General features: G+C 40.6%; 2 protein-coding genes across 2 annotated transcripts in view; one reads left to right on the top strand and one right to left on the bottom strand.

The window, feature by feature from the left end:
• Window positions 1–1,628: 1,628 nt before the first annotated feature.
• BHMT2 (betaine--homocysteine S-methyltransferase 2) lies at window positions 1,629–16,033 on the bottom strand. The gene is made up of 8 exons (XM_022594087.3): window positions 16,001–16,033; window positions 12,185–12,317; window positions 10,260–10,351; window positions 9,062–9,253; window positions 7,668–7,815; window positions 6,406–6,588; window positions 5,916–6,144; window positions 1,629–2,713 (listed from the first exon to the last, which is right to left on the bottom strand). Exons 1-8 carry the CDS (start codon window positions 16,031–16,033, stop codon window positions 2,632–2,634), a joined length of 1,092 nt encoding a protein of 363 aa, XP_022449795.1. The 3' UTR covers window positions 1,629–2,631.
• A 97-nt stretch (window positions 16,034–16,130) lies between these two features.
• Window positions 16,131–27,625, top strand: part of DMGDH (dimethylglycine dehydrogenase) — a 62,633-nt gene continuing 51,138 nt past the window's right edge. The window contains 4 exon segments of the mRNA XM_089909054.1: window positions 16,131–16,301; window positions 16,454–16,564; window positions 17,151–17,402; window positions 25,280–25,374. Coding sequence (XP_089765180.1) covers window positions 16,202–16,301; window positions 16,454–16,564; window positions 17,151–17,402; window positions 25,280–25,374 — 558 coding nt within the window. The 5' untranslated portion in view covers window positions 16,131–16,201.

Raw genomic sequence — 27,625 nt, 5'->3', positions numbered from 1 at the left:
CTTCCTGTGGCACCTGACTCACAGCATCATATCCCACAGTGAAAGAGTGATGGTCAAGCAAGGGTGATGATGCTAGTACTGACCCCAAGGCTTTGCTTGGTCCCTACCTGGGTACATCTCCCTCTCAAAACACCTGGAAGCCCAAGAAAATGGCGTGGAGTTCTGAAGGCCAATCACATAGGAGAGCCCTCCTCACAACATCTACATAGGTGGGAGGATGGTTGAACTAAGACAACTTAAGACCCCTTTACTGGAATAGTGGTTACTAACCCTCGTTACACATTATTCCCATTTGACTTTGTTTAGAGTATTTTGGGTTTTGTGCACACATTTAATTTTATATGGTGAAATTTATGTTTCTTTTTTTCTTTTATGGTTTTCTCTTATGGACTTATGTTTAAAACTTTGATCAACCTTGAACTTGTTCTAAGAGATCCAACTTTTTCTTCCTAGGTTACTGACCAAATGTCCAACATTATTAAACAATCAAGCTTTCCTCACTAACCTGAAATACCTCCTTTATCAATCCAGCTTTCCCTCACTGACCTGAAATAATACCCTCTTTATCATACATTAACATTTATATATATACATATATGTTCCACTGAACTTTTTCTTAATACAAGTATCCAGTGGCTTTAATTACTATGTTATATATATATATATATATATATATATATATATATATATAGCCAGTGGTTATCTGGCAAGGCCACACCTTCCTCACTATCTCTCTTTATCTAATTTTCTCATAACCCCTAGAATATACCCTCCGTCCCCATGTGCACTTGAGGTTTGCATGTCTATTTCCCCTCAATACTCATGATTTTTTCCCCTTGGGATTATATTACATTTATTAATCAATTTAGAACAACTTTGTATCTTAAAATATTGTCTTTCTCTTTATGAGCATGTGTGTAGATGTATTCGTCTTACTTTGCATCCTCAACTTTCCTTCAACAGCTCTTACACAGTTTTTGTAATATTATTCCTAGATATTTAATCATTTTGCTGAAAAAATAAAATAGATCTTTATTTCCACTATACTTTCAAAATCATTGTCAAGTGTATATAGAGAAGCAATGACTTTTGTATATAAAATTTTTAACCAGTCACTTTACTGAATTCTCCTGTTGTTTGTAAGAGCTTTCCAGATGATCTTCTTGAGATTTCTAGCTATATAACCATTTCATCTACATAAAATATAATTTTCACTTTTCCATTATTTTTAATTATCTAAATGTATTTTCTAGTCTTGTCAGACCAAGGCAATAACAGTGGAGGACTGAGCATACTTTTCTCACTTTATTTTGGGGCATAATTATTAAATTGGAGTTAGAACCAAATAGTTTGAAATACTTTTCCCCAATATGTTTTTATTATTATCTATAATAAAATGTGATCCATTACTATATAAAATTTGAATCTTTCAATCTAGGAAATCTATTTTTTAAGGACTTTATTTGTTACCTGTTTGTCTCTTGGAAGTTTTATCAACTTCCATCTCATCAACATTCTATTCTGAGCATTGCACTTACTAACCCAAAATGAAACCTGTGTGTTTCATAAATGTAGGTTGGCTTTTGTCATATATGTATATATATGATAGAGAGGAGAGAGGGAGAGAGGGAGAGAGAAGCAAGAGCCTGGAACATAATAAGTAATAAATGCTTGTTGTTATTACTATTCCAAAGAATGTCCATAAAATTTAAAGTATTCAAACACTTTTATAAAAGGTAAATTATTTTTAATTTTATTGTTACAAATTGATACATTGTTTTGAAAAATAGAGAGAAATTGGCATGTAGCAAATAGCTCAAATATAAGTCAAGAAAATATTAGACCAAGATAGATTTGAACTCTGACTTTTCAAAAGGTCTTCCAAAACTGTTTATCTATTTTTATTTATTTTAAACAATTAAAATAAGTATCTCATTGAGCATCTATTAGTATGCCTGGCACAATGATAAATACTTTAAGGAAAAATATAAGAAGCATATCACATTGTCCTTGTCCATGGTAGTTTATAATCTAGCTATTTGTGATTATATAGACACATTTTTAAAATTCTGGGACCTAACACCTTTAAGTAAAATCATCTCTGAAAGTAATCACTTTAGAAGGTTATATGATTATTTCAAAAAGTCCTAAAACATTTTTTGCATCTTTTCCTTTGGGATTGTCTTTGGGGTCATTATACAAATCATTTAAGAAAGGCAGACTCATTACTTTCATTTTAGTTTAGAATGCTGCTCTATCCTCCTTCTGTACCTAGTTTAGTCTCCGTAATTAATCACTGGGTTTGTTGCTCACAGACTTCGTTATTTTAAGATCTCAAATTCACCCTAAAAGACAAGTTTCACTATTCTTGATTCCCTTCAAAAGCACGTCCTGCAGCATTACTCGACAAGCCTTTCGCATCAGCTTTGCGCACCTCCCCCAGCATCCTGCTCGGAGCTTAAGCACAGCAGGAATGCAATACGCATCCTATGTTGAATTGACAGCACATTAGCTGTTCAGCAGCTGGAGACATCAGGGTGGCCTGAGGATAGAGGCGAGGAAGGGTTCCAGATGGGGCTTGAGGGGGATTTCTTTCCATTCTGCTATTTCAGTGTTTTCTTTCATCACTCCTTAGGCGTCTGGCTTTGACAATGAAGGACAGAAAGGTCTGCCTGAAGCCGGCAGCAGATTTTCCCAATACTCCCTTCTAGCCCTGTGTTTTAAAAAATATATAGTTAGTCGATTAAAAGATTCATGTCTATTTTATAAGTCCAATACTTTATATATATATTGGCTAAATACTCATAAGTTTGGTGGATGATCAGGGTAAAGTAGAATTTCAGTTTCAACATACAGACAGAAAAACTATGCCCATATCCATTAATTCCAGGAGTCTTTCTACATTTCTATCCTCAATAACAATCACTGGGTTTCATACCACCTTTCAGAAAAAGACAACATGTTTGAATTTTACATGTTTTTGTGAATTATATTCATTTGGAAATTTCTAGCAGGGTCCTTCTAGCTCTACTCAATATTTTAACATAATGACAAGTATATGAAACCAGTTTTAAACGTAATGAGACAAAGTATAATTCTTCAAAAAGTAACCAAAAACAGAATACAAATTAATTTGTCAGTATTTGTGCCTTGTTTTTAGACAAAGAAAGAACACAAAGGTTCCTGGTCACAGACCTTTGTGTTAAATGTATTTTTATAGCTTTCTCCATTTTACCTATGAAACAATGAATAAACCAATTTTTTTGGATGATGAAAATGTCAGAAATCTGGGGTGTCTACAGGTTTCTGGGTAATCACAAATTTTTGTGAACATCAGTATGTTTGGGAGTTTAGGGTACAAGGAATGTCTGGCTTTATTCTATAGAATAATGTTTTATTTGAAATTGCTAATGAATTTTAAGGATCCCTAGACAGTGTTTATTAAAAAAAAGCCATTTCTCGCTTATCTGAACTATTTTAATCATTATCAAAGTATACTTTCCTCACCTTTTAATTATATTTCTTTTTTTTAAGTAATTTTATTTAATTAGTTAACTTATTTTTTGGCTGCGCTGGGTCTTCCTTGCTGCGTGCAGGCTTTCTCTAGTTGCGGTGAGCGGGGGCTACACTTCGTTGCGGTGCACAGGCTTCTCATTGTGGTGGCTTCTCTTGTTGTGCAGCACAGGCTGTAGGTGCGCAGGCTCAGTAGTTGCAGCACACGGGCCCTAGAGCGCGTGGGCTCAGTAGTTGTGGTGCACGGGCTTAGCTGCTCTGCGGCATGTGGGATCTTCCCAGACCAGGGATCGAACCTGTGTCCCCTGCATTGGCAGGAGGATTCTTTAACCACCATGCCACCAGGAAAGTCCCTATATTTCTATTTAGTACTTTTTTTCCTAAGCATGAGGCCTAAAATCTTCCTGGATAAATATCCATACCTCCCAGAAGAAATGTTTGCCTAAATGATTTCTTGCCTACTTCTACAATCTAAATTAATTTACATTAGGAACATTGTCCTAAATGTTCAAAAATGAAGACTGTTCTAAATTCTACTGAAATGGATAAAGAAGTACAAAATGGATTAAAGACATAACAGCTCTGATTAGAGAAGAGCAGAAATTGTGGTTAGTTTCTAAAAGATGGAAAAGATTGACAGATGAGAGAGAGAGAGAGAGAGAGAGAGAATGATTCAAAACAGAACAGTAATTCAAGGAGCCCCCAGAAAAATATCTTCAATAATAAAGTGATTGTAACAAACAGTATAATTTAGATATTGGAAGACCTTAGAGAAGGTGAAGGTCTATTATTCTTCTTTCAACAATAAAAAAGAGTTAATTAGAAATTCCTATAAAACCAAACATTGTACAAAGAAAATCCAACTATGAAGCAAATTAAAATATGGCCTGAGTTTGGACTATGGATGAAATCTAAGAGAAGAGAATCAATTTGACCTTGATGCTTGGAACGTTCTCTCACAAGGGGCTCAGGTTTTGTAAAATAGGTTTATTTCTCTTTCTCTTGGTTCTGTAGTGAATAATGTTTAGAAAATAGTGATCAGGGTACCAGGATATTAGATTGGAAATTTTATTGGTGGCACAAGATACGATAGATATCAGGTATTAAAGCAAGACAGACACTCTGCAGAAGTTTCAAAGTAGTTGCCTAAGAGCCAGTCAGATGACTCACTTGACTCTACACTGGAAAATCTAGATCACAGAGACCAATGGGTCAGCTATTTTGTGAGTGAAGATAGTGTGGTTAAATTGGGATCAGACCACACTCTCAGTTCGTCTCCTTAAAGGAAAGATGAAAAGTCTTCTAGCCAGTTTTGAGCCTAATAGGAGAGAGGGAGCCAGCCTGGGCATATTTAAAATCAGGCTCAAGAGAAACACCAGGAAGGAAAATGAGACTCCCCAAAATAGTGTATATCTATAGTGACCTGCTGAGAAAGTTGGGATCTGAGGGCAAAGCAGAGAAAAATTTTCAGAGAAAAATGCAATGCCTGTGGCATGAGAAATACAGACAAAAGTTTCCAGTGGCAGCCTCTGAAGAACTGTAAATACACTCATGAGGATCTGCCAGGCCCAGAGAATGTGGTCTTCCTAATAGGGTGTCAATTAAGCAATACAAGTTTACTCCCTTTTCCACCTGCTCTCTTCTCTCTTTGAATCTGAAGAGGTCAGAAACCATGATTAGCAATATGGGAAGGGAAGGTTGGAAGCATAAGACAGAGAAAGAGAAAGATCAGACTGGCCTTCCCTGGTTTCCTGAATATTGAAATCTCCTGCTGGAAAAAACGAGGTTTTCAGTTTGAAACATGTTCCAAGTCTTGATTTCACATGGAATTGAACACTTAATTACTGAATTGCCACTGTGTTTGCTTATACTGTGTTTGGTTATAAACCTTGATGATGTAAAAGTAGTTGTATACCTTAAAGAAACCAAGAGGTAGATGAGGGAGGAAAAGTAGAGGGAAATGGAGGAAGGCAATTCTTATTTTACAGAGAGTGGAATCAAGAGATACTGCCTCATATTGATGGATTAAAAAACAAGTAGTTAAATATGAAATTCAAACTTGTAAAGATCGCCAACAGAACAAGCAAAAATGTAATAAGTCAAATTTGTGAAAAGGAGATCAGGGCAAGGGGGAAGATTATGTGATTTAAATCCCTCAGCTTTCATAAAGGGTAATTACCACTTAAAATTGATAAAACAAGAAATAGAGAAATAAGACTTCAAAACATAAATGGCAAACAGGTTACCCCTGGAAGGGGATGGGTGTCAGAAATGGGCGGCTTTTACCTTTCATTTTGTATACTTCTACACTTTTGAATTTGTATTACCATGTGCATGCATAATGCTAACAATAAATAAAATGAGATTAGAGGAGAACAGTAAATTAATTAAAAAATTCCTACCTGGCTCTAATCCAGGGTTTGGTGTGCGTGTTGAGACCACTTCCCCAGCTGCCATGTTTGTCAGAAGACGGAGGCAAAAATCCCCTTTCCGGGGCCAGCTCCTCTGCAATTGCCCTGATGTGGTAGGGCTCAAATCCACAGCACCCACCTATGTACCTGACCCCCAGGTTGTAGGCCTCTCTGGCATAGTTTTGAATATCCCATCTGGTTGCAACTCTGGGCTCCAGTGCTGTAATACAATAGTTATGGCACTTCTGTTACCATCTCTATATTCAAACAATTGATGCTCAAGGGGTATTTTCTTTTTTCAATGAAGAAACTATAAATTTTAGAGTGTGAATTCCTCAGATAGCTAATTTTTGGTTAACACTGAAAGTCTTTGTCTTATACAGTCTCGTATCATAAGTCTGTACTGTAGTTGTTCATTATAGCCATTTCCGTTTTGTCACAACAAGAAACCACAAGGTCTCTAATATGTGCCTGAGCTTACCGAAGGGATATTCAGGGAGATCCACAAACCCTCCTTTGCCACAGTCGGGCATGTGGAACCCCAGGGGCTGCACCATCAAGTGTGCTTTCAGCCCTGCAGCCCATAGGCCTTCCTTCATGAGTCTCATTGTCTTCAGGCTGGTGCAGGGCCCAAATCGGCAGTTCACACCAACGATTGAAGCCCCTATGCAAAGAAATACGTTTATTTACTTGTTTCAAAATTTATTTACTTGTTTATTTTTTTAAATTGAAGTATAGTTGATTTACAATGTTGCGTTAGTTTCAGATGTACAGCACAGTGATTCAGTTATACGTATATACTTTTTCAGATAATTTTTCATTATAGGTTATTACAAGATATTGAGTATAGCTCCCTGTGCTATACAGTAGGTCCTTGTTGTTTATCTATTTTATATATAGGAGTGTGTATCTTTTAATCCCAAACTCCTAATTTTCCCCTCCCCCCTCCCTGTTTCCCTTTGGGAACCATAAGTTTGTTTTCTGTGTCTGTGAGTCTATTTCTGTTTGGTAAATAAGTTCATTTGTATCATTTTATTAGATTCCACATATAAGTGATATGATATTTGTCTTTCTCTGTCTGACTTCGTTTCTATACACTAACAACAAAACATCAGAAAAAGAAATTAAGGAAACAATTGCATTTACCATTGCATCAAAAAGAATAAAATACCTAGGAGTAAACCCACCTAAGGAGGCAAAAGACCTGTACTCCAAAAACTATAAGACACCGATGAAAGAAATTGAAGACAACACGAACAGATGGAAAGATATACAGTGTTCTTGGATTGGAAGAATCAATATTTTTAAATGACCATACTACCCAAGGCAATCTATAGATTCAGTGCAATCCCTACCAAATTACCAATGGCATTTTTCAGAGAACTAGAACAAATAATTTTAAAATTTGTATGAAAACACAAAAGACCCTGAATAGCCAAAACAATCTTGAGAAAGAGGAACAGAGCTGAAGGAATCTTGCTCCCTGACTTCAGACTATACCACAAAGCTACAGTCATAAAAACAGTATGGTACTGGCACAAAAACAGACACAAAGATCTTTGTTTTCTTTTTTAATAGTTGGAAGGTGTCTTAGAAATTAGCTGTCCCCCTCCACCTCCTAAGTTTTACAGATAAAGAGATAGATTCCAATTAATGTCTTTATTTCCGAACTGCTCTCCCAATGTTAAGAAACATTTCATAAACAATAACTGAACTGCTTATCACATCATGGGTCCACATTACCTGCCTTCACCAGCTTCACAGCACATTCTCCAGGTGTTATACCATGCATGTCTCCCTCTGGGCCTATGCACATGGTGGCTGCCACGGGTTTTCTGGCTTCTTTTAAGACTTCCACAGCCCACACAGCTTCTTCAGCATGTTCAAAATACTAAGAGAAATTTCATGTTCTTCTATTGGTCCAAATATAAAGCAGATTTTGAGTGGTAGACCGCAAATGTTACAAAAACAGTTATAAAAATTACCATATATATGTGATAAAATGTGCTAAGAAATGTGTCTCTATCAGACTGACTACAGAATACTTTTCTGAGTAAATATTTTAATTCCTTTAACAATAACATATAGGTTTTCATTCAGATACCATACTAAAAAAAGGTTTTAAAGTAACTGAGTATTTAAAATCATACTTTTGAAGGAACAAAAGTTTTGCTAATAAATTTTGGACTCATTTTTTACGGAACTTGGGTGATCTCTGCAGAATAATTATTTATCATGCTTTACAATTCAAAATACTTTTATATTCACTTCTAGCTCGATATTCTAAAGTGCTCCATAAAGTAAGAAGGGAAATATGATTAGTTCCCCAGATGAGAACATCGAGGCATAGAGAAGGGAGATGTAGCTACTGAGTGTCTTTGCCAATGGTAGACAGGACACCTCATCTGGTAAACCCAGGCCATTTGCAGGGGTGCTTCCCAGGAAACCCCATAAGTGCCACAATTGAAAAGCTGAACTTAATTTAAGTAAGTGGAGAAAAGCTAGCAGAAATCTCCCTGTTTCTTCCTTTTTGACTTAGATTCTGCAGAAGCAGTGTGTGAGGAATGGCAGAGAAAGTCAAAAGAGAGGTTCTTAAAAAACAAACTTGTGTTCTCATCCATCTGGAGAACATATAGGGCAGAGTTTGTGTTCATTTCTGTAGATGATTTTTTCCTGGTGGGTTAGCCAGGCTTGGGTAGCCCTAAGCCTTGGGAAGGTTGACGTAGCAAGGTTTTCAGTAAGTTCAGTAGGGCGACTGGGGACCTAGCAGTTGGGAGGCTATTGTCCTGGTTGGGGGTGAAGAGCTGGGTTGAGGCCTTGACTCTAGATGGTAGCAATCATGATGGGAAATAGGGAGATGGGAGAAAGAGGATATTCCGGGCCTTCATATCCAGTCAGTGACAACGCTTATTGATTCTAACTTCAAAATATTGCTCAGATGTTATAGCTTTAGTGAAAGCAGAGAGATGGGAGTGAGCAAGGCAGGGATGGAGGAGAGCAAGGAAACTACTACTTGGCACTAAGTGTTAATGGTGAGGCCTGAGCAGCCGCCTACCCTCTAGGCTTTACTCCCAGACAGCCTCTATCCTCCCCTCCCACAGCCCCTTCCAGCCCTGTCCCTTTAATGTTAGGCTTACCTCTGCAATCAGGAAGTCCACATTTTTCCTGGTAAAAACCTCTAGCTGTTGTCGAAAAAGTTTTTTAATTCTAGCTTCATCCTTGTGGTGTTTGTACAACGATGTCTGGCAGATCCCCCCTGCTACCAAAGCATCACCTTTGTTGGCTACTTCTCTGGCAAGGTCACAGGCAGCGGTGTTTACAGCTTCCCACTGAGGTTAGACAGCAAGAGAACACATGGTGAGCCTGGCATTTTAAAGGTGAGCTATAATAGATATCAAAGGGGGCAATGAGCAAGTAGCATGAGCACAAGTCACTGGTTTAAACTGCAATTCGAGAAGACCAGCAGAGTTGGGTATCCTCTCTACTCCCAGTGAGCTTGTATGTTCATATTGTACTTACCACACTGGATTTTAGTAAATGCTCATTTGTTTGTCTCCCATACTTGACTGTGAGCCACTTCAGAATAGTGTCTATGCCTTTGTATCATCTTTGTATCTAGCATAGAGAATGGACTATAACAGGTACTCAGTAAATGTTGGTTGGTTGAATGAATAAATGGGCGTTAACGTTGACAAGTATTAATACTTTATATTTGCAGAATATCTCACAATACTTCCACATCCTTACCCACTTTTCTCAACAACCCTATGCATGTAAGTAAGCATCAGTTATCTCCATTTGGCAGAGTAAGCCAGTTCTCCATGTCTTTAAGTGTCTAACACAAAGTCACACAACCAATAGGTGGCAAAGTTGGGTATAAAACCCAATTCTCCTCATTCCTAGGCTAGTGCTGTGTTCCCTAGGACCGCCCTGTCTCAACATGGACAAGTCAGAAGAGAAGAATGTGAAATGAGAAGGTAACAAGAGCATCTATAAAGTGTTCTTTCCCTACAAAAACATATCACAGAAGGATGGTCATGCCCTTCTAATGGCATATTTTCTCCCAGTCCTACCCCCTCCCCTAGATAAAGAGACAGAAAATGCTTATTTATTTAGTACCTATATGTTTACATCATGATTAATTACTGGATAGATACTTTATGTGGAGGAAAAAAATATTTTATTATTTTTTTAAAAAATATTTTATTATTTTTTGTAATAAAGTGTAGTAACACATCAGGTCAATTCCATGGATTCCCATCAAGAGGTTATTTTTATTATAGATGATCCCTCTCCCCGCCCCTCCCCACTCCCACCTGCCCCATTATCGTTTACCTGACTTTCCATTTTGTCCTCACTGGCAGAAAAGGTGAAAGTCTGCATGACATTTGATCCCGCTCTCAAGAATTCCATGTGAAGCTGACGAACTACAAAGGAGTTGTTTTTTCCATTGAAATTAAAAAAGTAAAAATCACAGAAGCTATCGTTTTCAGCGGCAGCTCATCCACTCACATCTCTTTCAATCATACACTATTTCAAACCTGGTACTTATAAAGAAATTCAGATTCAGCTCAGCAGAATTTAGGGGCAAGGCGGAGCCCATACCAAATGGGGGCTGTTGAGAGTAGCCTCATGTTGACCTGCCAGTGGGCCTCATGGCCTGGTGCAGTCACATGCAGACACTAAGGCCCAGTTGGCCAACTGTCCCTTGGTCTCTTGGTCTAGAGAGGGTTTATTCATTTGCCAGTGTCATGAAGGATGTAGCTCGTCTACTTACAGTCAGCACTGGGGGGCCCTCAAAGTAGGATGAGGGAATTCTCACAGTGGGCAGAATGCATATGGGTGGCACCCCTATCAAGTGTATTCAATATCAAGCAGCTGGGGAAACGCAGTCAGGGAGTTTTCCTTGGCCCATCAGAAACTCCTTCCTCTCTCTCCCTTCATCTCCTCCCCAGCTCAGTCTTTATCCTTGCTATTTCAACACTTTCTTCCTGGTTGAGCAAAGAAGATTTTCTAAAATTAAGAATGAGTTCTTCTTGGGTCAGATGAAATCTTCCTGCTAACACCAGAAAGACAAAACTCTGTCCTACCATGTAACTCTGGGTGTCTGATGAAACAGTAATCATGGCCATTGGGTACTTATACGGGCATTTCATGTGGGTTAGTTCACAAGTCCTCACAACCAGCCCATGTCATGCCCCCGTGTGACAGATGAAGAAACTGATCCTCAGAGGTCAAATGACTTGTTCAAGGTCACTCAGCGGGTCAGTAGAAGGACCTAGACATGACCCCATGTTTGTCTGACACACTGTGTATATATGAATAAAATCAGAGTGAATCAAAAGTTCCATTCCCAGCTTGTATCCCGTTTCACCCATATCTTCTTTGGCTTTATTTCCCACTTTCATTTAGAACAGCAAATTTATATTTGCTATATATATCTATATTTGCAAATCTATATTTGCTATTTGTCTATATTCTGTTAAGCTGGTGGTTACCATTAATCGTCCCTACCAAATGTATTGTTTTAATATCGAGTGCAAATTAGCCAGAAGGATGAATCTGAAGCAATAATAGTTTTACTATGTTAAGGAAACTCTTGAATATACAAGGTAAATATTCATGGAACAAATATTGGTATGTATATTTTAGCACTCCCTGAATATGAAGATGCAAGTGTGTGTGTGTGTGTGTGTGTGTGTGTGTGTAGAGGAGGGAGGGAAGGAGAGAGAAGCCCTTTCTTCAGCTCGTGTACTGCCACTGTCTCCACATCTTGGCAGTTTGGGCAAGTGAAACAGTCCCTAGAAAATGCTCACGGAACTTCCCTGGTGGCGCAGTGGTTAAGAATCCATCTGCCAATGCAGGGGTCACGGGTTCAATCCCTGGTCTGGGAAGATCCCACATGCCGAGGAGCAACGAAGCCCATGAGCCACAACTACTGAGCCCACGAGCCACAACTACTGAGCCTGCATGCCACAACTACTGAAGCCTGTGCGCCTAGAGCCCGTGCTCTGCAACAAGAGAAGCCACCACAATGAGAAGCCCGCGCACCACAACAAAGAGTAGCCCCCACTCACTGCAACTAGAGAAAGCCCGCACGCAGCAATGAAGACCCAGTGCAGACAAAAATAAATAAATAACTAAAATAAATAAATTTATTTTAAAAAGAAAGAAAATGCTCGCTTTTATTTATCTTCTCTCAGTCAGATTTAAGCAAAATGTCACCCAGATAAACACTCAGGGGTGATGCTGGCACCGACCTGCATTTGGATGTTCTACTACGGCTTCTGAAGTCCAGAGCCCGGCCTTCACGTAGCCCCTCTTCTCCAGAGTTATGAGAAAGCTGCCGTCTCCAACCACAACCTCCCCACTATCCAGACGTTCCAAAATGCCCTGAAGAAGAGAAAGAAAAATCACCTAAGACCCCTCTTTTTTTTTTTTCCTAAAAGCAGTCTCTAATTTTAGGAAAGGTGGTACAATGCTCTCACAGCTCCAGTTCTGTTGAAATCATCTGTGCCTAATAGTATTTCAGAAAGATTGAGAATACTCTATTATTGGACAATCCAGGTACTTGTTTTGTGCAAAGTTCTGTGACTAGTTTTTCTCAAATACAATTTAATCTGAGTCAAATTGTAGTTAAAGTGCTGATGCCATAATGGTTATTTTGGTTTTTCAAGATGTTTGTGGCAGACACTGCTAGCCACCTAATGTGCATTTTTTTCTCCTCTTCTTTGCTAATATATTTTGTTTGGGGAGACAATGTCCCCAACTTAAATAAAAAAAAAAATCCTCAGGCTCCTTTGCTGAGTGGGGTGGCCATGTGACACATTGGTGGCCAATGGGAAATAAGTGAAAGTCTGCTGAAGATTTCTAGAAAAGTTTTGCTTTCCTGATACAGATGCCCACTCCCTTCCCTCTTGTCCCTTTTTCTCTGTCCTGTCTGGAATGTCAGCTTAAGCCCTGGAGGTATAGCCATCATCTTGCAGCCATGCCACTGAAAGCCACACGCAGGCTGATAACCGCAGCCTGGTGTCTTAATGACATCTTGGAGTAGCTGCAGACGCCATGGACGGTGACCGTCCGCTAGGCCTCTCGTTAGGTGAGAAAAATAAACCTCTTTTGTGTGTGAACCACTGGACATAATCCTATTGGACACAACATTTTATAATTATACCCTACATTTTCCAGCATGTTCACGGACACGTTACCATTTGGTACTCTTAACAACTTTGGGAGCTAGGCAAGGCGGATAGTTTTTATTCCCACTTTATAGATGAGGAAACTGAGGTTCAGAGAGGCTAAGTGAATTGCTCAAGATCATAGAGCTCAGTAAGTGAAAAAGCAGACATCAGACCTTCTAAATTCCTAACCTAGTCTCTATTTACCACCTTTCGAGTCAGCCCACCCATAATCTGAATATAAGGTTGCATCCAGAGCAGTTATCCAAAGCTATGGTTTCCATTGTCTACAAAGTGCTTCCCCAGATACCTGAATGGCTCGCCCTCTGATTTTCTTCAGGTCTTTGGTCAAGTGTCATTTTTTCAGAGAGAACTTCCCTGCGATTTATAAAAACTGCAAACACCCCCATGGGGATCCCTATCCCTCTTGTATAGACTGCATTCGTTGAAGATACAGCCTTTTGTTGAAAATACCAGCCAGTTCCTCTCAGCCCTGCCTACAGCTGGACACAGAGCAGTGCATGAATGGGGGAGGAAAGGTTCCCACTGCCCCTTCTAACCAGTCATATCTGCAGTCATATCTGAAGGTACATTGGAAGTGGTTGCCCTGAGGCTAAGTACCAGGCCACTATCTCCACCACATCTCCATTTTCCTGTGGAGGGAAGTGGAATGGAGCCCAGCTCTGTTAACCAGAGCTGTAAGATGCTTGAGGCTCTGTCACCTCATACAGCACCTAACAAAGAGTAGGCCCTTAATAAAATATGCCAAGAGTTAGCAGACAGACAGGACTGTTTTGAAAATGGCACAAACCTCACATATGCTATAAACTTGGTCCTGACAAGGAGGAAAGAGATGATACTCTTTAATAGAAAATTAGCTAGGATTTTAAGAAAATGACAGTGCAAATTTTGACTGTTGCCTTCATGATACCAAGTAAATGTAAGGCATTTTGATCTGTTATCCGGATGTTTGTCCAACATTTAAAATTTTGCCAGTTTTCTAAACAGCCATTAGCAAAATAACTAAACTATCAATATTTGAATTCAGAGCATCTTTTAGCCCCTCCTTCACCGCTAGACTTACCACCTCAGTTAACTGCTACACCTGTATGATCTAAAGCCAGCTCTAGAATGACAGGACTGTGTAAAATAAAGAGCACTGGAAATTATTCGCAGTATATTTATATTTTCATTCCATCTTCCCTTTCAGTGTGGCAGTGACTCTGCCTTGGATCTGATGGTGATCTCTGAGAGGCGTTTATGCCCTCTTTTTGCAGGTAACAGTATCTAGACCTCTTGGATTTAAGATCTGGCTTCAGGGCACCTCTATTCATACACAGAGGAGTAGACCAACTTCACCCTATGGCAGGAAGCTGCCAGAGGTCCATCTGCCTGAACTTGCCACCAGGACTGCTCTTTTGGATTAAAGAAGCAATTGGAGGTGTCCTCTATAGCAGTTAAATGAATTCTTAAAATGCACCTGTTAGCTGAGCAGAGAGGTGAGGTTAGCTCTGCCCCACTAACATCTTAACTCCCAGGTACACATTAACATGGATTCTCATATGATAATCTTGGTGTTGCAAAGAGCAGAGGCCAGGAAAAATAAGACAGGGAGAGCATATTTTTAAAAAACCTTAAAAAAAAATGAACTGTAAAAGTGAACATAGTATTAGAGAAAGTTCAGAGAAAGAAGTCAACACAATGTTCTTTGCTTCTTTTTCTTTTTGTCATGCTCATTTGCTTCAATGCCCATGTTTTACCTTTATAATCAGAAAAACATAACCAGAATATGTTTTTTTGTTAAGTTTTTTAAACGTATATTCCACATCTTATGGAACTACTACCATTACTGTGTCCTTCCTTACAGTGTGTGTATAAATATTTTTATGTAGTTGGGATCAGTCTGTGATATATGTCCTTTTGTAACTTAACATTGCAAAGCACTTTGCCTGTTCCCATACTTAGCTTTTTAATTGGCTGCCTAATAACTTATTAAATGGATGCACTTTATTTACGGAGCCCACTATTGCAGGGCATTTTGGTTGTTCCTATCTTTTTAGTATTACTAAGTAAAACGGTGGTGCACATCCCCCCTTCCTTCCCCACCTTCTCTTCTGAATTAGGGAGCACAGATGGGTTGCCTCGAGGAGTTTGGAGATGTCCCGCGTCCAAGTTCATGCCCTTTTCCTAATTTTGTTTTGTCACGCCTTCTCCCCACCACACACACATCCAGCGTAAAAATGGGAGAACAGGGCGACAGCTGGCGAGCAGATCGGGAAAGGGGAGCCCAGAGACTTAGACTACGGCGTGAGATGAGGCGGAGGCCCCACCCCCGGCTCCGCGAACCCCACCCTCCATCCCCGCCGCGGGTCTAGGGGTGTCCATGCCCGGAACCGGTTTCAGGCCAGTCCGAGGCTTGGGAGACCAGGCAACGGCCCTTCCCAAACACACGAGGGGCACGAGCACTGGGGCCATTGAGTCGAAGAGCTGTAGGTGCGGGCGGGCGGAGGGCAGGAAATGTGAGCGCGGCCTGAGTCCGATGGCTGGACTTCAAACCCCTGCTCCACCTGGACTAGATCGGTGACCCTGAGCTAGGGTCTCGGACTCTGAGCCTCAGTTTCCTCACCTGTAAAATGGGAATAAACGTGAAGAGGAGATAATTTGCATGAAGCACTCGCGCAGTGCAACGCAGCGAGTCAAGGCTCCATAAATGCTACCCAATATTGTTATCTCATCCTGACACCAAGGCACTACTGTCGTCCGGGCGACTCGCGAGCGGGTAAACCGAGGCTCAGAGCCGTCCAGGTGCCTCGCCCAGACCGCAGAGCTTGATTAGGGGCTGAGGTGAAGCCCCGCGGCCAGGAGGGCTGAGTACCTCCCGGTTTCCCCGAAACTCACCTTCTTGGCTCCGGGGCTTCCGGCCAGCGCCATCGCGCAGCGGCTGTGGCGAGCGCTGAGTGGCGGGCAGCTCACGGAGCCAGAAGCCCGCCCCTCGCCGGGGGGAGGGTCCCACCGCCTCCCACCGCCTCCCACCGCCCCTGCTGTCTGCTGGCTTGGGAGTAGGTGCCTGCGCCCTCGCCCTATGGTCTCGACCTCGGCATGTTCTGCCTGGGCGCGCTGCGGCTGCGGGGCTTCCCGCTGCGGGGCTCCCCCGGCCGCCTACTTTCCGTCTGCGGCCGCGAAGGGTGAGTGGGGCCGGGTCTGCGCGGAGGCCCGCGGCTGGGCAGCTGCGGGGTGCGAGCGCAGGGCTGAGGCGGTCTCCGGGTTACGGGTGCTTCCGACCCCGAGAAGTGGGCATTCGGCTTTCTTCTCGAATTATGGGTGTTCTTTTCTACGCACAACCGTTCAAAGTGAGAATATCAAAGGGTTCCTGGTGCAAAGACTCTCCTATCCCCATTCCCTTCCCCAGTCAACTGTTAGCAGTGTCTTCTGTATGGGGAGGCAAACGCACGTGTATATATGGTCTTCTTTGACTTACTTATACCTTGCTTTTTACAATGCGTCTTGGAGAAGCTCATGATCTAGCTAGGAAGACAGACATGCAAATCAATATATCAAGCCACCGAGCAATATTTATAATTAGAGAAGCAGGTACACGGTGAGAGGACGTTGAGCGAGGAAGAGCGTTGTACTCCATCTAGCTCTCTTCAGCCTGGAAAACATTGGAGGGAGGAGGTGATCCAAGATTTATAGATAATGGACTTCATGATTATTATGGTTTTTTTTTTGTGGAATAAAATGTTTATCAGTGTGTTTTTAAAGTAGACTGAGAAAAATTATTCTCTAGATTTCTTTGAGAAAAAGAAGTCATCTGTTCAATTCTTTAGCTCTATTAAGTATCTACAATGGGTCAGAATTAGGGGAATGGGGTTCAGATGCCTCCTCCTCCCTCCCCCAACCAGGTTGCCTAAGTCAGATTGAGGCTCCCAAAGGATTGTCAGCACATGTAACTCTCCCAGGCACTAGATGTTAAGTACTAGAAGAATAAGTAAGGAGAATCACACTAGTCAGAAAAAAACCCACAAAAACTATAACTATCAGAGCCTAGTAAAGCTACTATTAAAAACAATGTCTTCCAGAGAAGAAAACCCACCCTCACCTGCAGAAACAAGATGGAAAGACAGGGCAGAAACAGTGATAATTGGAGGTGGCTGCGTTGGTGTGAGTCTGGCTTATCACTTGGCCAAAGCAGGCATGAAAGATGTGGTCCTCCTGGAGAAATCGGAGCTCACTGCTGGATCTACCTGGCACGCAGTAAGAAAACTATCTCAACACCATCATATGCACTGAACTGTCACTTGTGCAATTGATTTTTTTTCCCATTCACAGCTCCCCACTGAGAGCTCTTTAGAGCAAGTTCCCTTTCCATAGCGTTGGAAGGTGCAATTGCAGTTTAGTTGGTATACTTTAAGTGGATGATCAACATGTATGATGTTGATAATCATGAGAAGATAATCTTGAACATATGACTCTGGATTCAAATCCTGACTCTGTCATTTTCCACTTCTGGCAACTTACTTAAGTTTCTAGTTCCTGATGTGTAAAATGGGAATATTAATAGTACCTACCTAATAGGGTTGTGATGAAGATTGAATTAATATGTGTAAAGTTATTATGGTAAGTGGTTAGTAAATGTTAGCTTTTGTACCAAAGGATAGTGGCTGGGCGATCCTGAATACAGGCCTGAGACCTTTACCTATATCCCCTCACCTGGCTTTAGTGATCCTTTTATGTTTATTGATTTATGATTTTAAGTTAGTGCTGTGAGACAGCAGCTTGGCTTCATGAGGACTTAACTATGAGGGCTGAGAACGTGCAACACAGCTTTCATGTTGTATTAAATGAAACACACGACCAAGTCAATCTCGCCTATTTAATGGTATGCATAATTGTTCCAGTGCTGTATAATAATTGGGCTTACATCGAAAGCTGCTCAGGTAAATGAGGTGATTGACACTGCTTTCATACTGCCAAACCAATTATTTCTGAAGTCAGCTAAGATGGGAGAGGAAGATTTCATGACTGCAGGTGCCATTTTTGTTTGGAGGAAGAGTTGGGATGAACAACGAGGTCCTACTGTATAGCACAGGGAACTATATTCAGTATCCTGTAATAAACCATAATGGAAACGAATATGAAAAACAATATATATATATGTATAACAGAATAATTTTGCTGTATACCAGAAACTAACATAACATTGTAAATCAACTATGCTTCAATTTAAAAAAAAGTTGGGCAGTGTTAGCTTCTGCTCGTCATCCCTTTCCATCATTAGCTTTCCACTACTGAGACAAGAGGGAACCCTGCTTTTAGGGGCCTTTTGACACCCAGAACCTGCTCACGGTAAGGGATAGAGTTGGATCTCCTGCCTCCAGCTGAGCTTCGGAGAGATTGATGCCCAGACTTAAGCCCAGTTCACCCCAGAGTCCCTGTGGTCACATAGTCAGACCACACCCACCAATTGGATGGAGACTTCTAGAAAAACGGCATCAAGCCCTGCTTCTCTTCTTTCTTCTCCTGCCAGCCCTCTCACTTCTCAGTCTGGGAGGGAGGCCCAGCTACCTGGTCCTCCCTGAGTGTCTTTTCTGAGTCTCCATAGGCACATTTGTCTCTTGTGTCAGCAGTTCTCCCTCAGCTTACTTCCTGCTACCTGGAGAGAGGGGCCCAGGAAGCCACTGACCCTTCTGGCTCTTCTCCCCTCCCTGAACTAGACTTTCTATGCAGATTTCCTTTTATCATGGAATAGAAAGCCTGCATTTCTGCCACAGCTCTCCTATGACTTCTTTTTGGAGGACATTCGGTCAGTCTTTCAACAAATATTTATGAAGAGCCTATATTGTGTCAGGCCAGCACTGTTCTAGGAGGTGAGGACACAGCAGTGTGCAAAACAAAGCCCCTGCCCTCATGGAGCCGCATTCTGGTGGGGCAGATGGAAGAAAACACAAATGATGTTCTAGAGTAATTGGTGCCAGCAGAGTGGAGCGGGGTGAAGGGATGAAGAATGATGGGGGTGGAGGAGCCTGGAGGCTACTTCGAAAAGGTGACGCTTGAGCAGAGACTGGGCAGGAGTGAGGGAGCAAGGGGGCCATGAGGCTCTCCAGGGAAGAGCATGTAAGCAGAGGGAAATTTTGCCAAATGGGAATCTCCTGAGAGGGAGGGCTTACACCCTTTTAATACTTCCGGATTATTAAGGAGGGTGTACACTTTAATATTTTAATTACTTTTTTGTTCATTTATGGTGGATTGACTTGATGTAACCTCCAATTTAGTTACTAGAATAACTAGAATCCCTGAATATTACTTCTTAAACATCCCATGAATAATAATAATAACAATAAAGCAACATATCCTTAGCCTAAGATCTTTTAAGAAAAGTGGGCAAAGTTTTTAAGATGATGGCTTCTTCTTAAAAGTTAACTGTGCAAACTAATTTCCCCTTAAGCAGAGAGATACCAGAATGAGTGGAAAAGGCATTTTTCTGCTTTGTGAACGAAGTAGTAGGCTCTGGTTCACAAAATAAGATTCATGCAGGGTGAGCTCAAGATGGAGTCAGGTATCAGAAGCCAGGTTATTTGGGCCCCTACAAATAAAGGAAAAGAAAACTGGATTGCCCTAGGAAGCTGATTAGAGGATTTCTTGCAAACAAGGGGGTCTCCCACCATAGAGCATCCTGAAGAAATGCCACAGATTAGAATTTTTTTGAGATATAATTGACATAATAGTTTCAGGTGTAGAACATAATGATTTGATACTTGTATATATTGCAAAAGGATCACAATAAATCTGGTTAACATCCATTACCACACGTAGATACAAAATTTTTTTCTTGTGATGAGAAGTTTTAAGATGTACTGTCTTAGCGACTTTCAAATATACAATACAGTATTGTTAACTGTAGTCACCATGCTGTACGTTCCATCCCCAGGACTTCTATATCTTATAACTGGAATTTTGTGCCTTTCGACCCCCTCCACCCATTTCACCCCCTCACCACCCCTACCTCTAGCAACCATCGATCTGTTCTCTGTATCTCTGAGTTCCATTGTTTTGTTTGTTTGTTTTTAGATTCCTCACGTAAATGAGATCATATGGTATTTGGTATTTATAGTTCTTTGTCTTGTTTTATTTAGCATAATGCTGTCAAATTCCGTCCATGTTGTTGCAAATGACAGAATTTCCTTCTTTTTTATGGCTGAGTAATATTCCATTATATATATATATACATGTCACATTTTCTTTATCCATTCATTTTTTAACACAGAGAAATTTTGGAGCAGATATGAGAATGTGGACGTTTTGGGGGGCCAGCTGAAGGGGTAGACTACAAAAATAAAGGCAGTCTCACTGAAGAATAACATGTACTCAAGGCTAAACATTTCTGGGACATGCAGGAATCAGATGCGCTGGGGAGGAGGGCACAGCTTGCAATGTGAATATTCAAAATGGAATCACAAGTCCAGCAGTCTTGAGGTTTTGCTGGATTTTAACGAGACTGTTTTGTCAGCCCCAATAATACTGCTAATATAGAACATTTCTTGTAGGATGGAAGGAAAGGGGAGAGAATGGACAAAGAAGCAGTTTTGGCATATGGGGTCCCCAGGAGAGGTTGCCCCTGGGAATGGTGTCAAAGTGGTTGTTTTGGAGGGCTGAGGACTAAACATGCAAGATTATGCATTTGGGGTGTAGGAAGATAATGTTAGACCTTTCTGTTTATTTTATTTTTTTTTTTTATTAATTTTTTTTTTTTGCGGTACGCGGGCCTCTCACTGTTGTGGCCTCTCCCGTTGCGGAGCACAGGCTCCGGACGCACAGGCTCAGCGGCCATGGCTTACGGGCCCAGCCGCTCTGCGGCATGTGGGATCCTCCCAGACTGGAGCACGAACCCGTGTCTGCTGCATCGGCAGGCGGACTCTCAACCACTGCGCCACCAGGGAAGCCCTCTGTTTATTTTTATCTAAAAATATAATAAAGACATTAAGCTTTACTAATCTTTATAAATAGCCCTCACCTTTGATGTGGGTGACATATTGTGTATGATACCAATGTTGCCTAAGGGAGAGGTTGGTGCTCCACAATGGGAGCGTCCCCATTCTTTCTTTTGTCTTCAGTCTGTCATGGCATATTGCAGATCACATACTATAGGATATCAATGTTAAGATCGATTTTATAGAAACAAGGCTTTAAATAATATTATTTGTGATGAAAGGGAGAGGGAATGACCTTGAGAGTGTTGTACTACACAGAGGTTTGTTGGTTATCCCGGAACAATAATCAAAAGAGTTGTAAAAAAAGTTTTTCTTTTACAAAAAGACAAGTGTCCCCAGTTTGGTGATCTTTGTAGTGATGGAAGTGGCTGCCAGTCATTCTATGTAGTAGATACATACAAAACAATAGATGTAGTTTATTCCTTCAAAGTCAAGGTGATGCTCACAATAAGTGAAAAATAATTTTTGGAAAATAGTCCTGTTGGAAAGAAACCATTTTGAGAAGGGGTGTTTGGAAATGTTGGTATCAGTTTTAGATTTTTCTGGGCAAAATGTTATGTATCACCTAGAAAAAACTCTCATACATGCAAGAGATAAATTTAAAGTTAAGTTTAAACCCATTTAACATTTTCCCAAATGAGGAGTTTCAGTGGGTTTGCACCCATTTTTTAAAATGTAAAAGGCAGTACCTCCCAATTAACTTATAACAGCTGATGGACAAGAGAACGTGAAACATTAATAGTCAAATTTCAGTAAAAACCTTTTGGTAGGTGGTGAGGGGAATGGAAGAAGTGGCATCAAGATACAGAGAGTACAGCCAAGAGGGGGCACTTCTCCCACTTACATCTTTGTATCATTGACAGATAGCTTCTTCAGCTATCACAGCCATTCAAACCATCACAAAAGAAAACACACCAAGAAATTAGACCTTCAAATCGCTGTTTTACCAATATTAATCCGACATATATATTTTAGTAATATAAAATATTACATAGCCCTTGCTAAAATATTAATAAGCTTAATATTCAAAAGCTTTTCTACACAATAAATTTTTAAAATTCAGAAACCTTTCTGCACAATCAATAAAGTAAGAATTATTTACAACATTTAATTCATTTCCAGTTGTTTTTGTGTGTTTTATGATCTCTGCTAATATAGTAATACATATTTATACGTCATGTGGGAATAAAGAAATACACATATTTTAGTGGGTATGCTCAAATATTTTTATTGGATGCGAGTACGTGGAAGCACTGGGATATGGGAAGGCTTGAGGTCAGTCACTGGGCTTTTTGAGGCTGTAGAGGCTCATGACAGAGTGGGAAGGATTATTAAAGAGAGAGAGGACATCACTAACTTTAGCACCCATGGATTATTTTTCTAACTGCATCATTCCTTTCATATTTATTGTTAGTGTGCTAGAAGGAAGAGCTTTCCACTCTCCCTACTTATTTATTGATTTATATCAACAAGGATTTATATATTCTTATTTTATTCAAAGGGTTATAATTCTTAATGATTACTCTTTTTTTAAAATTGAAGTATATTTGATTTACAACGTTGTGGTAATTTCTGCTGTACAGCAAAGTGATTCAGTTTTACATATTTATATTCTTTTTCATATTCTTTTCCATTATGGTTTATCTCAGGATATTGAATATAGTTCCCTGTGCTATACAATAGGACCTTGTTGTCTTAATGATTATTCTTGTCTGTGTTTCATCTTCCCTCTTTTATCTTCTCCACCAACTATAATCATTTTCTTTCTTCAAATCAAAAGTAAGCCCCTGCCTGTCCTCCATGAAGCCTTCTGTGATCCTTCCAGCATCTTCTCTTCTCTTAGTTCCCTTAGTTCTTGTGTCTTTCTCTCTATGCTCTGGCACTTAATCTTATGCTCTTGATTTCATTGTTTCAATGTATGAAAGTTTCATGTCCCCAATCAGACTATAAAATCTTGAAGGATAAGAACAGTGCTTTTCTTCTTCTTCAAACTTCCCACTTAAAATATCCTTGCTGGAGCCCAGAAAGGAAAAACATTGTACCCTTCTTCCACCCCATGCCACAGGACTGACACACAAGTTAACAATAAATACCATGCAGGACATTACATTCAAATAACTCACAATAAAAGCACAGGTACGGTTGACCCCAAATTTTGAACACAGATTAAAAGACAAAAACTGGTTGATAAAAAATGTAAGGAATACAAAAATTATATATATATATATGTGTGTAATTTTATACCTGACAAAAAATTGAGTTCAGGATTTACTTCTGACTGTCCCGGCAGCAAGGAAACTAGGGTTGTATGAATTGTTCAGTAGAAATAGTTATAGCATTTCAGTAAGAAAGACCAATTTTTCCTTGACCAGAAATTCCTAGAAGAATTTATTCCCTAAAAAAAGGATATTGAGCTAAATGTTTTGAGTAAGAGCTTTATAAAACAAACTGATGTGACCCTTTCAGAAGAGAGATCATTAACTCATTCTATGAAAACAGCTTTCCAGGGTGGGGAAGAAGATTGATGTAGTGTAGATATATCATTTTCGGGTGGTCTGGCTCTACCTAGGTTAAACTTAGAGGATCTTGAGGAGTGAATGGTGAACAGAACCCTAGGCCCAGGCTTGTGAATATCCATTTTCTCAACTGACACGAGATATATCGAAAACAAAATTGAGTTCTCTAGAAGATGCCTGAAGACCAGAGATTCTCTGTTATTGAACTAGAAAACTTCATATCACACTAGATACCAAGCATGTAAAGAAGGATGTGATATTTGGCTGAAAGTTAGGGAGCCTGACTCACAGTTGCCTCATTATGGGGCTGTGCTATGAGAGGACCTATGACATTGGGCCAACATTTTTCTCAGAAAAGTAGCCAAATGCTTGAACAAGTACTTGATAGACACGGAGGATTCTGGCCCATAAAGGATCACTGATGAACTTTAATGGCGGATTTTTTTTTTTAATTGAAGTACAGTTGATTTACAAAGTTGTGTTAGTTTCAGGCGTACAATGAAGTGATTCAGTCATACATATATATTCTTTTTCAGATTCTTTTCTATTATAGGTTATTAACAAGACATTAAATATAGTTCCCTGTGCTACATAGTAGGTCTTCATTGTTTACCTATCAATATTTTATATATAGTAGTATGTATCTGTTAATCCCAAATTCCCAATTTATCCCTCCCCTGGCTCTTTCCCCTTTGGTAACCATTAGTTTGTTTTCTATGTCTGTGAGTCTATGTCTGTTCTGTAAATAAGTTCATTTGTATCACTTTTTTTAGATTCTGCATATAAGTGAGATCAGTAGAACCAAATGCCCAACACGAAGAACTTTATATATACTCCCAAACAGACTTTATTTTAAACAGATTGTATTCGGATGAGCTTTCCAGGATAAATTAGCTGCTGAATGGGGCCCCAGACACTTAACTGAGAGAACCTGCTTCATATCATTGCTTAGAATTCTTTGCCTGGATACTATATTGCATCCGCCAGAGTTGATAAAAGGGGGTTTGGCAGGTAATATTTAGATATTTTCCTGAGAGTGATTATTCAATATTTATTCAGGAAATGTTTGCGGGGTATAATCTATGTGCTCATTCATCAACTGGTTAAGCTATGACAAAGGTCTGTTCACCACTCAACAGGCTCTAATTCCTAGGAATGTTCCACTTCTTCAATTTTGGAAATTTCAAGAAAGAAAATAGGAGGGCCGCTCAATTCAAGGGAATGGTGGGGATCGAGACAAGGAAAACTTTTTGCTAGCTTGTTCATAGTCCTCCTTAAGGGAACACACGCTTTGTTGGTTTGAGTCCACATTGTATGCCGTCCCCCCATATTTTTCCTAATAGCGTACTTTCCTAACCTAAGTGATTCCATCTAAGTCATCCCGTTTCTGAATCTGCAAACAATCCTTTCCCTAATAACTTTTAGGGACTTACTATATATGTTTGTTGGCTGGCTCTCACATTATTTATGTGGTTCAAGTGGGTTCTTATAACTGTCACGAGCCTTATGCAATGTGCATTCAAACTCGTGCTGATGTGTTCTCATCCCAGAGGACTGGCTGGTGCTTGTCAATTTCTTGCCAGTAATAAATTACTTCTTAACAGATAAACTGTCAACATTTTGAGAATGTTAATTTTTTTCGGTATTTCCTTTCCTCCCCACTTTTAAGGCAGGTTTAACAACTTACTTTCATCCTGGAATAAACTTAAAGAAAATACATTATGATAGCATCAAACTTTATGAGAAACTGGAAGAAGAAACCGGACAGGTAAATGCATTTAGCTTGAAATTGTCTGTTTAGGTCAGTTTCTCAGAGATACATAAGATTACTGAAGGATTTTGATATCATCATGTATCGCTGTGTGTAGTGACAGCCATGGCATGTGAAATGTGGTAGAAGATTCTGATGAGAGTTTAAGATGAGAACCTCTAGAGCTTGCTTTTCAATCAATTTAATTTCTTGAAGTGTATTACCCATGTAATTACCTGCTCCTGATTTTTTATTTTATATTTATTTATTTATTTATTTTTAAAGAAGATGTTGGGGGTAGGAGTTTACTAATTTTATTTATTTATTTTTGCTGTGTTGGGTCTTCGTTTCTGTGCGAGGGCTTTCTCTAGTTGTGGCAAGCGGGGGCCACTCTTCATCGCGGTGCGCGGGCCTCTCACTATCGTGGACTCTCTTGTTGCGGAGCACAGGCTCCAGACGCGCAGGCTCAGCAGTTGTGGCTCACGGGCCTAGTTGCTCCGTGGCGTGTGGGATCCTCCCAGACCAGGGCTCGAACCCGTGTCCCCTGCATTAGCAGGCAGATTCTCGACCACTGCGCCACCACGGAAGCCCTCCTGAGTTTTTAAATGAGAAAAGAATAAAAAGCAGCTTTCAAAAATATCTTTAGTCAGCTTCTATATCTAGAAACTAAGATATCAGAGCCTTTCTGCACTGGATTGCAAAGGATCTGACAACTGTACATGCCAGATTGTCACATGCCTTCGAAAAGTACTTCACTAAAAGCCCCTCACTTTTTTTTTAAAAAATATGTTTGTTTGTTTATTTATTTATTTATGGCTGTGTTGTGTCTTAGTTTCTGTGCGAGCGTTTTCTCTAGTTGCGGCAAGTGGGGGCCACTCTTCATCACGGTGCACGGGCCTCTCACTATCACAGCCTCTCTTGTTGCAGAGCACAGGCTCCAGACGTGCAGGCTCAGTAGTTGTGGCTCACGGGCCCAGTTGCTCGGCGGCATGTGGGATCTTCCCAGACCAGGGCTCGAATTCATATCCCCTGCATTGGCAGGCAGATTCTCAACCACTGTGCCACCAGGGAAGCCCCCCTCACTTTTACTTTTCTCTCTTCTCATTTGTATTAGTACTTTCAAAATAAAGTGGCAGGCAAAGAGTATCCATAGACTAAGACTGAAGTCTGCTTAAAATTTTCATGCTATTTCCCTTGCCTAAAACCATCACATGGCTCCCCACAGTCTACAGGACAAAAGCCAAAGAAGAAGGGCCTTCATTAGCTAAGCCCTGCCTGCCTTTCCAATGTTTTCTCTTGCCACTCTTTGCTATGCTCAGATGCTTCCGCTATTCTTAATTGCAAACAGTTCTAGAATGAGCTGGGCTGTCTGCCTGAGACAGCATTCCCTCTGGTCCCCATTTCAGCATTCGCCTTCCACATTTTCCCGGGGGGTGTCTCCTTTGAGAAGCCATCCTTGACTTTGTTCACCCAGCAGTCAGGCGGAGCTGAGGGCATATCTCTTGGTTCTAAGAACATGTGTACACATACCTCTTATATTACGAATCCCCCTCAATTGTGATTGTTGCTTTACTGATTGGTCTTTCCTACAGAGTCCGAGCAACTTGAAGATAATGACTGCATCTTTGATCACTGTCACCCAGGGCCTTGCTGAGTGCTTGGCCAACTAAAGGACTTCAATAAATGCCAGGGCTTCCCTGGTGGCGCAGTGGTTGGGAGTCCGCCTGCCGATGCAGGGGACGCCGGTTCGTGCCCCGATCCAGGAGGATCCCACATGCCGCGGAGGGGCTGGGCCTGTGGGCCATGGCCGCTGGGCCTGTGGTCCGGGGCCTGTGCTCCGCGGCGGGAGAGGCCACAGTGGTGAGAGGCCCGCGTACCGCAAAAATAAATAAATAAATAAATAAATGAATGAATGAATGCCAGATGAATGTTTATTTCAATTCACACTTAATCTCCTCACCGCAGCATTCTGATTCTTCATGTTCTGTCTTCAAATCCTTTGTCTTTCTTTTTTGCACATAATTTTCTTCCACTCTGTACGTGAGCACTATCTCATGTTGTAATTATGCGTTTAGCTGTCCATCTTCACCTATAGACTGTAAGCTCCATCCAGGCAGGATCTTCATCTGTCTTGTTCACAACAGCATCTCTGGGGCTTAGCATAGTGCCTGGCACAGAGGAGACACTTAGTAAATATTTGTAAAATGAACATCTTTTCATATGATGTAAATATGGTATATAGCTATCACTTTCACTGCATAGTGAATCT

This window comes from Delphinapterus leucas, chromosome 3 (assembly GCF_059928025.1).
Source record: "Delphinapterus leucas isolate spDelLeu-1000000601 "Yukka" chromosome 3, BTC_Dleu_Yukka2, whole genome shotgun sequence".
NCBI classification, from domain to species: Eukaryota; Metazoa; Chordata; class Mammalia; order Artiodactyla; family Monodontidae; genus Delphinapterus; species Delphinapterus leucas.
This window is presented reverse-complemented; position numbering and strand designations above follow the sequence as displayed.